We start from the raw sequence: 13,693 nt of genomic DNA on the forward strand, positions 1-13,693 counted from the left end.
GGTCTCGATCTCCTGACCTTGTGATCTGCTCACGCTGGCCTCCCAAAGTGCTGGTATTAAAGGCATGAGCCACCACGCCTGGCCCAGTGACTACAGAATTATTATTAAAATATAACTTTCCCAATCTCTGTGCAAATAAAATTAACATGCAAATGAAGGTTAATTTATTAATCATATGGAAATATATGTAAAGAATGAAAATTATGGTGTAGCTTTTACATGATTTATGCAGAGTATTAACCTTTTAAATCAGTTATAGTCATATCTCCATTCACATAGTCACTAAGAAATTATTTGCTACAGTAAACTCTCCACATGATTTGTACATTTCATTGAAGGCAAAGGCCAAGTAGTACATTATTGTAATGAGGTCTCTTTACACATATTAATTTTAATTATAGAAGTAATGCATACTCATTTTTTAAAAGGACTCTCAGAGTATTTAAAAATAAAAAGCAGAAAGTCCTTCTGCTTTGTCCCTCAGGAAGAGTCATTTTTAATACTTAATGTATGTCTTTCAGACAGTTTTTTTCTAAGCATGCATCTATACATATGTACATACACATCAAATAATATTACACAAACATTCTTCCTTATAAGCCTGTACACCTCTTTCTTTGTGAATGCTGGATAAAATCCTATGTATGCTCTGTAATTTAATTCCCCACCGATAACAATTTTTAAACTTTAATATATAATTAGCATCCCTATTCATATTATTTACAGAGTGAATTCTTAGAAATGCATCTGCTGACTCAAAGAAATGCACGTTTACATTCTAACAGATACTGTTAAAATGTCCTTGGACCAAATGACATTCCCATTTTCAATGAAGCCTTTAGATTTAACTAACTAAGATGAAACTTCGGGCCCATTTTTAACTACACACACGCACACACACACACACACACACACATACACACACACTCTGGGCTTTACTCTAGTTTAAGAAATGTATGCATATATACCCCACAGATATATAAACCTTCTGTGTACCCACAAAAATTAAAAATTTAAAACGTTTTTTAAAAGAAACGTATTCATATCAGAAATCTGAAACTGAGATTTTAAAATTTAGATAATGCCCTCCTTTAAACAGATTATGTCATGATATAAAACTTACCTTAGTTGTCAAAAGATTGTTTTTATCATACACATCTGTGTAGTTTTTATAATTGGGGTATAAGTTTTTCACAGCTTCAACTTCATCACGAGTTTCACTTATATGGCTCTACAAGAAAAGAATAATGTTTTCATTTTTCTTCTGTAAAATACCATTAGAAATTACACTTCCTACCTCAAAATGGTGTGAATGGTTTTCTACTTGCATATTTAAGGGACCACATAGAAAGGCAATGAAGATTGCACACGCATTTTATTAGAAACAATTATATACATCACAGATAATATAATGTATATGACAAAGAAACTGAATATCATGAACATGTAGTGTATGTGTGTGTGTGTGAGTGTGGGTGTGTATGTGTATGTGTAATCTCAAGGCAAATTTTTCCAACAAAGTCTTTCCAAATTCTAACCTACAGCTAGAACAAATATGAAGTCCTCCTTGTAGATAGTCAGGAGTCTAGCAACCTGCCTCTTCTGGAGCTCACCTTCTTTTTGTTTTGTTTTGAGATAGGGTCTGGCTCTGTCGCCCAGGCTGGAGTGCAGTGGCACAATCTCCGCTCACTGCAACCTCTGCCTCCCAGGTTCAAGTGAGTCTCCTGTCTTAGCCTCCCAAGTAGCTGGCATTACAGGCATGTGTCACCACACCGGGCTAATTTTGTATTTTTAGCAGAGATGGGGTTTCACCACGTTGGCCAGCCTGATCTCAAACTCCGGACCTCAAGTAATCTGCCGACCTCAGCTTCCCAAAGTGCTGGGATTACAGGCATGAGTCATTATGCCTGGCCATGCTGGCCATTTAAGAAAAGAGCTCAGTGTTCATTAAAAAAACAGACAGTGGGGTTCACTTATATATGCCCCAACACTGAAAAAGGCCCCTAAGACCCTTCTGTAGGGCACCACAAAACCCAAGAGGGCATAATTAATACTTCCAATAATGGCAATGCCGTTTCTCTCTTTCCACAAGGTAGAACACGGATAACTAAATTTTTAAAAGAAAAAAATAGCAATGTTCTGAAAACAGGTGTTTTACCCAGACAATGAACTCCATCCCTGGCCTTGAGGAAATCCCAGACCACTGATGAAATGCGTGGACAGCAACAGAAGACAGGACAACCTGATGATTCCAATCATTTGGATAAATGTGAGTAAATGTGCATACATTCACATGCATCTGTCTGGCAAGGATAAACTTGATTTTGTTGTGTGTTCTTCTCATCTTATTTTTCATGTATTTCTAAATGTTCATTGTATTTTATTTTGTCAGCGACAGAAGCATTTTGTTTGCAAAGCAGAAACATCAGGTAAGTTTTGAATTTTATCTCCAGGAGAGAAATGTGTGGGACTGAATTAAAAATTCAAATATTATAGGCTGCAAATAATAATAATAATAGGGAAGGTGAGAGCAGTTAATGGTTCCTAAGAAAATAGATTTGGGAAGCAAAAACCAAAGAAACACCAATCTATAAATGGTAAGGAATGAATATGTTGTCTCTGCCTTGATCTGACCTTTCTTATAAGACCATCAACTCCTAAGAGGAGAAATTTTAGTACAGTATGTAATTAAGCTTGGATGGGAGACAGGGAACTCTCAATTTTAACCCAGATATAAGCTCTAAAAAGTGTTTTATTCCTAAATTGCAACAACTTAATGACAAAGTAAGGTACACTTTTTTGTTCTGATTTTAAATTAAGAAACTCAGAACAAAAGGGGTTTTAAATGCAATTTTGTAAGGTGGAAATTAGGTTATTTTTGTTTTTCAAATAATAGCTGGTTTCTCTAAGAATGAAGGTACAGAACACATTGAGAAAGTACCAAGTAAAAGAGAAGAAATAAATGCATTAAATGTATCTTATGGAGAATAGATAACAGTCTGTTATTGATCTTGCCATTACTTATAAAGATTTTCTTGTCTTTAGAAGACTGATCAGAAAACTTTGAGGGTATAAGGAACTTCGGGTTTCTTATCTGCAAAAGCAGAGAATTGGATTAGGTGATATCTACAGAGGTCCTTTCTCTCCTGTTATGCTGTGACTCTAGGAGATCTCAGTTGAAGAATTAGAGATTACTCAGTAAAAGAACTATAGATTATTGGAGATGATGATTTAAGGGTGCTAAGAAATCTTGCAGGTCTGCATAGAGGCATAAAGAGAAGAAGAATACCCACCTGAATGTGCAAATCACGGGTTTTAGCAATGCTGCCGAGTTCACCCATCAAAGTCTCAGAGCAGGAGAGGGAAAAACGTGGTGTCACTATGGGCTTCACTCTAGAATACTGGAGATAATTAAAAATAATTGATACCTCTTCCTTACGCCATATACCAAAATTAACTCAAGACGGATTAAAGACTTAAATGTTAAAACGAAAACTATAAAAACCCTGGAAGGGCCGGGCACGGTGGCTCACACTTGTAATCTCAGCACTTTGAGAGGCGAAGGCAGGCAGATCACCTGAGGTCGGGAGTTCGAGATCAGTCTGACTAACATGGGGAAACCCTGTCTTTACCAAAAAATACAAAATTAGCTGGGCATGGTGGTGCATGCCTGTAATTCCAGCTACTCAGGAGGCTAAGGCAAGAGAATTGCTTGAACCTGAAAGGTGGAGGTTGTAGTGAGCCGAGATCGTGCCACTCCACTCCAGTCTAGGCAACAAGAGAGAAACTCGGTCTCAAATAAAAAAAAAGAAGAAAAAAAAAAAACCAATCTTGGAAGACAACTTGGCAATACCATCCAGGACATAGGCATGGGAAAATATTTCATGACAAAGATACCAAAAGCAATTGCAAGAAAATCAAAAATTGATAAATGGGATGTAATTAAACTAAAGAGTTTCTGCACAGCAAGTGAAACCGCCAACAGAGTAAACAGACAACCAACAGAATGGGAGAAAGTTTTTGCAAACTATGCATCTGACAAAAGTCTAATTAATATCCATCAACTATAAGGAACTTAGACAAATTTATGAGAAAAAAACAACCTAATTAAAAAGTGGGCAAAGCATATGAACAGACACTTTTCACTGTTTTTCATATGATTGATGCAGCCAACAATCATGTGAAAAAAAAGCTCAACATCACTGATAATTAGAGAAATGCAAATCAAAACTGCAATAAAATACCATCTCATACCAGTCAGAATGGCTATTATTAAAAAGTCAAAAAAAATTGCAGATGCTAGTGAGGCTGTGGAGAAAAAGAAATGCTTATAGACTGTTGGTAGGAGTGTAAATTAGTTCAACCATTGTGAAAGACAATGTGGTGATTCCACAAAGACCTAGAGACAGAAATACCATTTGACCCAACAATCTCATTACTGGGTATATACCCAAAGGGAAATAAATCATTCTGTTATAAAGACACACGCACACATATGCTCACTGTAGCACTATTCACAATAGCAAAGGCATGGAATCAACCTAAATGCCCATCAATGATAGACTGGATAAAGAAAATATGGTATATAGACACCATGGAATACTATGCAGCCATAAAAAGAGAACGAGATCATGCCCTTTGCAGGGACATGGATGAAGCTGAACGCCATTATTCTTAGCAAACTAATGCAGGAAGGGAAAGTCAAATACTGCATGTTCTCACTTATAAGTGGGAGCTAAATGATGAGAACACATGGACCCATAAAGGAGAACAACCAACAGTGGGGCCTATCGGAGGGTGGAGGATGGAAGGATGGAGAGCATCAGGAAAAATAACTAATGGGTAGTAGGCTCAATACTTGGGTGACGAAATAATCTGCACAACAAATCCCCATGACATACATTTACTTTTGTAAACAAACCTGCACATGTACCCCTGAACTTAAAGGTTTTTTTTTTTAAAAAGGGAACTATGGAGATCATGAATGTGAAGGGTACCGCAAAATGCATATCATACAGCAAGATGATTTTATGTCTTCATTTTGGGGAGCACTCCCCCATTCTAACAGTCGATGGAAGTACTGGGTTTCATGATAACAGCTCAAAGTGGAGAATAAAGGAGGGTATATTCTTCAGCACCCAATTTCAACAAAAGATCCTATCCCAAATGACAGATGCTCCTCTGCCACCACATTAAGGCTCCGATGAAGGCTAGACTGGGTAGTCTTTATGAAGAGAAGTGGAGGCTGAAGTTTTAAAAGAGTGCTGGGGAGACGAAAAGTGAAGTGATAGCCAGTTCCCTTTCGGGAATACATCTTGTGCAGGTGTGCTGGTTACAGCCTTCCTGAGAACTATTCAGTTGTTGGATTGGCTCTGGTGCCACCTGAGGCGAGTGGCCAGGCAGGAGAGAAGGACTCATAGAGGGGTGGTGAGGATAAGGATCTACAAAGTTTCATCTAAATCTCTCAAGGTTAGATGGAAAGAAATTTTGAGATTTCTTATGATTTCCAATCAGGCCTCAAAAGATGATCAAGGAAGGGTCAGGCTTGCCAATCTAAGAGATTGCTTGATGGACCACGTGCAGCCTGTTGGGGTGGAGACAGGAAATAGCATTGTCTCCATAGGCTCACCAACACCAGGGGACCACAATGGGGGGTGCCTGCTGCATGCCTGCAGCCCATGTGAGGTGTCACACACATGGGGACCAAGACAGCCAGTGGCAGGGGCATCAGGACTGGACACTGCCTGTGTTGCAGAGCAGGCCAAGGGCACAAGTGGCCAGAGCCAATGTTGAGGTGGCCACCAAGCAGTCCCCAGCTTTCAGGTGCCACCAGTCAGCCCATGCTCATCAGGCCCTCTCCCTGCTTGCCAGAAACCAATCCTGTGAAAGCAGAAGATCCCAGAGGAGGGTACAGAAAACCACTGAAGAAGGGAAACCTACCCTGAGACGGTAACTCTAACCTGGGTAGTGACTGAGACTGTCCTAATAAAAATTGGATCAACTAAAAGCTTAGTGAACTTAAGATGAAGTTTACCTGCCTGACAAAATTTGGTTTTTCTGTTGCATGTAGGCATAGGGCTTGGGAGCCAAGAAAAGTACACACAATTTTAAGAATAAAGCAAGCTTGATGTTTGCACATATGTGAATAGTGTCTAAACACATCCACTAAAATAGTTAATATTTCATGATTTCAAAATTTATTTAAAACAAAACACAGAGAGCCAGGTACACAGCTGCCCCCAAGAAAGCAAAAAATGCCTGACCTCTGTTTCTGTAAGTTTGACTTTTTTTAGATTTCACAAATAAGTGATATCATGCAGTATTGTCTTTCTGTGGCTGGCTTATTTCACTTATTGTAATGGGCTGTAGGTTCATCCACATTGTCACAAATGGCAGGATTTCCTTCCTGTTTATGGTTGAATTATATTCCATTGTGTTTGTATATAGACATACACACTGCATTTTCTTTATTTACCTGTCTACGGACACTTAAGTTGTTTCCAGAGCTTGGCTACTCTGAATGATGCTGCAATGAACATAGAGGTACAGATATCTTTTCAAGATGCTTATTTTGCATCTTTTGGATATACACCCAAAAGTGGGATAGCATGCTGACTTACATGGGTCAAAAGTGGGATTGGATATACACCCATCAAATCTCACATGCAAATCCCAAAAGTGGAATTGGATATACATCCGAAAGTGGGATTGCTGGCCTATGGGGGTCACTGTGTTAGCCAAAGATGATGGTCAAAGGGTAAAAATTTTCACTTATAGCATGAACAAGTTCTGAGGATCTAGTGTACAGCGTGTGTGGGAATAGATATGTTAATAAATTTTATTCTAATAATCATTAAACAGTGTATAAATATATCTAAATCATCACATTGTACACCTTGAGTGGATACAATTTTTATTTGTCAATTAAATATTTTAAGATAATTTTTTAAAACCGTCTGACTTCACTGAGCTGACAGTGACAGTCCACAGTGACACATCAGGCTCTAGGTAAATACTTTATGCATGGGATAAGTCAATCGTACACAGACTAATCACTATCAAGCAACTTTATGAATCCTACAGCTAATGCAAAGGCAATCTAAAAGCGAGCTCTAAACAAAGTTACTCACGTTCTTTTGAAGCATTTCTGACACAAATCTGAAATAAAGCAACAAATGGGTTAGAAAACTTGAGCATTTTCTTTTTTTCTTTTCTTTTTTTTTTTTTCAGTGGTGGCTTTGTCACCCAGGGTGGAGTGTAGTGGTGCGATCTTGGCTCACTTCAAGCTCTGCCTCCCGGGTTCACACTATTCTCTTGCCTCAGCCTCCCGAGTAGTGGGACTACAGGCGCCCGCCACCACGCCCGGCTAATTTTTTGTATTTTTAGTAGAGACGGGGTTTCACCATGTTAGCCAGGATGGTCTCGATCTCCTGACCTTGTGATCCGCCTGCCTCGGTCTCCCAAAGTGCTGGGATTACAGGCATGAGCCACCGCAACCAGCCATTTTCAAATAAACATCTTAAAAAGGTAAAAACATGATTCTTACATATCCTGATTTTCATGCAAACATTTCTAATGCTGCACATGTTCCACCACCACTAATTAAAGATTAACAAGTAGTAATTACTCTGCTTTTTTACTTGCAGCCAGAGATGGAGTGCAAAATCACAGGGAAATGTAATCTTATCATCTAGCATCAGTTGGGCTGTTCTCAAATATTCCCACAGCACTCAAGCTGTTCTACTAGCTCAAGCTCTGTTTGGAGAAATGTTGCAATATATTGTGTTCTATGGGAGTCATGAAGTCCTATGCACCTGGAGGCTTTCAGAAGCCATGAAGCTCTTTACTTCAAATTCTCCTAAAGTGGAAGCTACTTGTTCCCACAATAATACCATTTATTTCCAAGGGCAGAGTTCTCTTGGGGATGAACATTGGAGTAATGCAGAAGGAATAGTCGAGAGGTGGTTGTGAGGTGCGTGGGGAATGGGATGGTAGTGATCCCACCAGTTTATGCCTGCAGGGATGGTGGCAACTGTAAAGACATTGAAATGGCTCCTTCTGCCCTGGCTAGGCAGCTGCAGTTTTCTGCCTTCCGGCATTTCTTTGTTTCAGAACAAAATGAGAATTAAGGTTTACTATCACCACAAAAATGGATTAATAGATGAGCTGGGCTAGGCCAATGCTAAAGGAAGGCGGGTACCTCTTCCTCTCTGTGAGCATATAAGCAGCCCGTCGGCTCCCTTTTCAGAGGACACTTTTAAGGGGAAAGAGGTCTGGGGAATAGAAGAAAGCTGAACTTCTAAAACTTGCATCAGAATACGTTTGGTCTTGGGAAAGATTTATATCTAAAGCATTTTCTTCTGTATCTCTTAGATGTTGAACAGAATAAAATTACATTTTGACCAGGTGCAGTGGCTCACGCCTATAACCTCAGCACTTTGGGAGGCTGAGGCAGGCGGCTCACTTGAGGTCAGGAGTTCGAGGCCAGCCTGGCCAATGTAGCAAAACCTCATCTCTACTAAAAACATACAAATTAACCAGGCATGGTGGCAGGGGCCTGTAATCCCAGCTGCTAGGGAGGCTGAGGCATGATAATCATTTGAACCCGGGAGGGGAAGGCTGCAGTGAGCAGAGTCTGTGCCACTGCACTCCAGCCTGGGCGACAGGAGACTCCATCTTGGAAAAAAAAAAAAAAAGAATACGATACAATTTCTTGCCAAATCCTTAAGGTACTACAGAAAAGCCATTTTTAAATATAAGAAAAGTATTTATATGGTCAGTAGAATCTCCTGATGTTATATGAAAAAGAACATAATGAAAATTCATAATCTCAAGCCATAGTATGACCAATAACCAAAAGTAATTTAATGAGCAGGCCATATGTACTTAAAAGCAAATCCAATCTACAGGAGAAACCCTGATCTATAATAAAGGGTAGGGAGAAGGTAAATTATTTACTTCATTTTACAAGAGGATTTACCCTGAGACTCCTATAGCAAGTTCCTGGAGGCTTTAAATATAATTTGTTACACAAAAATAATACTGATATGCAAGTTGGACAAACCCATACACAGACCTTGGCAAATGAGAAGAATGCCTCAGTGCATTAATTGATCTTTCAACTTTAATTCGACGGAGTGTGTTAATACATCTTGAGTTTCTCAGGCCTTTTTGGTTTTGGCTTCAATGATGCATGATTAAGGGAGAAAAGTGAGGGGAAGAATACTAGAAGCATCAAGAGAAGCACTACTGTACCACAGGAGAAAAGCACAGACAGCTGGAGTCTCTGCAGATATGCTCACAGCTATTTATTCTGTACAAAATCTTCTTTTTAAAAAACCTAATCACTTTCTACTCAACTCTTCTGTAAAGTGGATGTGAACTAGAAAACACAAATGTACATGAACACAATCTCACCCACATACTCCTATTTTTAAAAACTATTTCTATTGAAGTATAATTTACATACCATAAAATTCACCTGTTTTAAGTGCACAGATGCATGATGTTTAGTAGATTTATTGGGTTTTACAACCACCATCATAATCAAGTTTTTGAACATTCTCATACCCCAGTTAGATTCCTTGGGCTCATTTAGTTAATAGTTATTTCTACTTCCAGCCTCAGGCAATCGCTGGTGTTCTGTCTCTATGAATTTGCATTTTCTATATATTTCATATAAATGGAATCATGTAATATGTGGCCTTTTGTGTTTGGTTTCTTTGTCTTAGCACAGTGTTTTTAAAAATCACCCATGTTGTAGTATGCATCAGTACTTCATTCCTTTTTATGGCTGAATATTACTCCATTGTATACAACGTTTTGTTTATCCATTCACCAGTTATAAACATGTTGGTTGTTGGCTGGGTGCAGTGGCTCACGCCTGTAATCCCAGCACTTTGGGAGACTGAGGTGGCGGATCACGAGGTCAGGAGACCGAGACCATCCTGGCTAACATGGTGAAAGCCTGTTTCTACTAAAAATACAAAAAAATTAGCTGGGTGTGGTGGCGGGCGCCTGTAGTCCCAGCTACTCGGGAGGCTGAGGCAGAAGAACGGCAAGAACCCGGGAGGCGGAGTTTGCAGTGAGCCGAGATCGCGCCACTGCACTCCAGCCTGGGGGACAGAGCGAGACTCTGTCTCAAAAAAAAAAAAAAAAAAAAAAAAAAAAAAAAAAAAATTGGTTGTTTCCACTATTTGGTGCAAGACTAGTTCCCATATGGCTTTGGTGACCCAGCTTTTCCCCTTTTCTTACTTGTAGTTATCAGAATAACTGCAGAATGTGCTGGAAATACAACCACCCTGAGATATGGAGAAACTGGTCAGAACAGCCTGGGCTCTGTTCCCATTCCTCCTAGAACAGGATGTTTTGCAATGTTTTAGCTCAGTGAGTCCAGTTTCATCTGGGTATAAAACCACAGGTAGAGAGAGCATGCTCGCAGGGTCCCTCAGCTATGATGTGACGTGGGGCATGCACATATGAGACTCCTGGGCAACTTTCCTGAGCCGTGGAGGATCAGTTCACCTAAGCTTCTATTGTCCCTTGCTATCTATCTGTGCATAATAAACTTGCTCTACTTAACTTGTTATATAAGTGTGCTGCCTCACTGGACTCATGCAAGTGGTGTGCAGTATTGGTGAGGTGTTTGGAGTCCTCCCCTGAGACTGACACCTGTATTCAGTGAACCTGCTCCACATTTGTCTTCTATAAATAATGACACTACGAACATTTACCTGCAAGTCTTTATGTGGAAACATGTTTTCATTTCCCTTCCACATCTTTACCTTTTATGAGTCTATCTGCATATGGTACCCTGTTCTTTGAGGTGGAAATCTTCCCAAAGTAGGCTGTCCACGACCTCTGGGAATCCAGCTCAATGGCCAGCAGCAGCAGAGTGGGCCTTGTTCCCTCCCATGGTCTCTGTGTAGCCTGTGTCACCACAGAACATCCTCAGAGCCTTTATTACAGGCAGTAGAGTGAGGCCCTACTCCCTGTGAGCACAGATGTGGAACCAAAGCAGAAAAAGGAACCACACCTTCCCTTCTGTATGCCTGCGCTTCAGTTTGCAGAGATGTTCTTTCAGGTCACCTTTGTGGAGAGGGGATATTCTAGCTCCCTACATTAGCATATTATGGCCATTCCAGCATACATCCAGAACAACTTTCCTGTTCCCAAGGTAGGACGAAATAGTAGTGAAGGATGCATGTACCATATACCACCTTGAGAAAACAATACAAGATACCCAATTATGGTAACTTTTGGTGATTTCATTAAAAAAAAAAAAAGTTATTTGTACCTTTTTGTGCTTCTTTAAGTTCTGTACCATGGAAACATGTATCACTTTGGTATCTTTTTAAAAAATCCTTTTGTAGTGAAAGTCTCATTAACCTGTAAATATAACTCATTTTTCCTAACTTCTTGTATAATATTTTAATTCATAAATAATTCTTCACTTCCATCATCGTTTTTAAATTAATATATGCTATAGCAAGTATTCTTGCATACCCTCTATTTCTCTTTTATTCTCTTTATTTACATTGAATATGGGGTGAGATCTATATCATGATAGAATTTTGAGCCGGGCGTGGTGGCTCACACCTGTAATCCCAGCACTTTGGGTGGCTGAGGCGGGTGGATCACCTGAGGTCAGGAGTTCAAGACCAGCCTGGCCAACCTGGTGAAATCCCATCTCTACTAAAAATACAAAAATTAGTTGGGTGTGATGGTGCACGCCTATAGTCCCAGCCACTCGGGAGGCCAAGGCAGGAGAATCTCTTGAACACAGGAGGTGGAGGTTTCAGTGAGCTGAGATCGCGCCACTGCACTCCAGCCTGGGTGACAGAGTAAGACTCTGTCTCGAAAAAAAAAAAAAAAAAGAAAAGAAAAGAAAAATTTGAATTTAGAGTCTAGGCCCTGGTTTTGAATTCTGGCTCCACTACTTAAAAGCTGTATGACTGTGGGCAAGCCTCTTAGCCTATGTCAGACTCAGTTTTCTTATCATAAAAGACAGATGCTTCATGGAGATTTCTATGAGGATCAAGTGTGGCACTATAAAGGAAAGTTCTTTGTAAATCATTAATGATTATCAAGTGTTTGATCAAATTCACCATAGACTAGCTGACTCATTGCATTAAACAAAGCATTCTGAGTATGTGCACATCCCAAATGGGTGATAACAGTACCCTGTTTCCTTTTTCCATCTATAACTCCATCAGTGCAGCACAAGAACTAACCTGTAAGACAAATGAAGACAAATAGGCTTTTTACCTCTCGGTTTCCTTGATCGATTCCTCAGTGGTCTCCTTGTATTCTGGAAAAGGATCATTCAAATCCATGCAAACTTTGCCCACAAATGCCCGCTGTCCAAATTTATCTGTGAAGCATACACAAAAAGAATATGAAGGCATGTTTGTTTCTGAAACAGTACTTTTTCTAAGCTTTTAACAATCCATTTTAAATCAAAATCATTATGGAAAACATGAATGAAAATGTAAAAGATCATCCACCATCACACCACTTAAGAACAATAACCACCACAAACTCCCCACTATATTCAGTAAACAGTAAAAGTTTTTCTATTCATCACTTTAACCCATTACCTTCCCCATCCCCATTCTCAGGCAGTCAGGTAGGGTTTTTTTGTTTGTTTTATTTGTTTGTTTGTTTTGTTTTTGAGACGGAGTCTCACTCGCTCTGTCATCAGGCTGGAGTGCAGTGGCGCCATCTCAGCTCACTGCAACCTCCAACTCCCTGGTTCAAGCCGTTCTCCTGCCTCAGCCTCCTGAGTAGCTGGGATTATAGGCATGCACCATCACGCCCAGCTAATTTTTTTTATTTTTAGTAGAGACAGGGTTTCACCATGTTGGCCAGGATGGTTCAATCTCCTGACCTCATGATCCACCCACCTTGGCCTCCCAAAGTGCTGGGATTACAGCAAGAAAGTTGAGGCTATATGGGACAATGGTAATTGTTTTTACAGTGTCTCCATCTCTGTCATAAAGAGATTTTCAAAAACCTTTCTGCCTCTCTCCTTACCCTGTAATTCATTTTAATAACTGGCCATTAGATTAATCTTCCTTAAAATACCACTTTCATCATATCACTCACACCTAGACTCAGAACCTGTTTTGGGTCTTTGGTGCGTATTTGAGCTCTTCCACAATCTGAGCCCTCCCATCCGCCTACCTTCTTCTCCCACCGCCCCCAGGCGATGAATCCACTCCTCCCATTAAACTACTGTGGTCCCTGCATCCACTATTGACACTCCTGTTCCCATACCTGTGTCCACGTCATTTCCCCTACCCGGAAGACAGTCTGTCCTCTCCTCATGTTGTCTTTACATCAAAGCCCAGTTTAAAGGCCCCTTTCATAAAGTCTTCCTAGATGTCCTAGTTCTGGGTTTTCTTTGCCTTCTCTGAAAACTGTAGTATCTATTTTCAGAGTCACCCATTAGGTCTTTTGCATAAGCAAACAGTGGCATCAGTGTATCAGCCAACAATATTTACTGAGCATCTGCTATGTGCCAGGCACTGTGCTGGTTGCAAGTTTTGGACTCATCAGCCTAAATCCAGAATCAGCTCTTCTTACTAGCTGTGCAACCCTGGGCATGTTACTGACCCTCTCTGAGCGTCAGTCTAACCATCTGTAACATGAGGACACCAGTAACCACCTCAGAAGGCTGTTTGCTGCTGAA

General features: G+C 40.1%; 1 protein-coding gene across 2 annotated transcripts in view; it reads right to left on the reverse strand.

Annotated features, from left to right (window-relative positions):
- GDA (guanine deaminase) overlaps positions 1–13,693 on the reverse strand; it is a 111,958-nt gene that overhangs the window by 25,589 nt on the left and 72,676 nt on the right. For both annotated transcript variants that reach the window (XM_007969494.3, XM_007969492.3), the window contains exons 5-8: positions 12,268–12,373; positions 7,131–7,158; positions 3,294–3,401; positions 1,124–1,231 (exon numbers count right to left, since the gene is read on the reverse strand). In XM_007969494.3, the coding sequence (XP_007967685.1) occupies positions 1,124–1,231; positions 3,294–3,401; positions 7,131–7,158; positions 12,268–12,373 (350 nt within the window). The remainder of the gene's footprint in view (positions 1–1,123; positions 1,232–3,293; positions 3,402–7,130; positions 7,159–12,267; positions 12,374–13,693) is intronic.

This window comes from Chlorocebus sabaeus, chromosome 12 (genome assembly GCF_047675955.1).
Source record: "Chlorocebus sabaeus isolate Y175 chromosome 12, mChlSab1.0.hap1, whole genome shotgun sequence".
NCBI classification, from domain to species: Eukaryota; Metazoa; Chordata; class Mammalia; order Primates; family Cercopithecidae; genus Chlorocebus; species Chlorocebus sabaeus.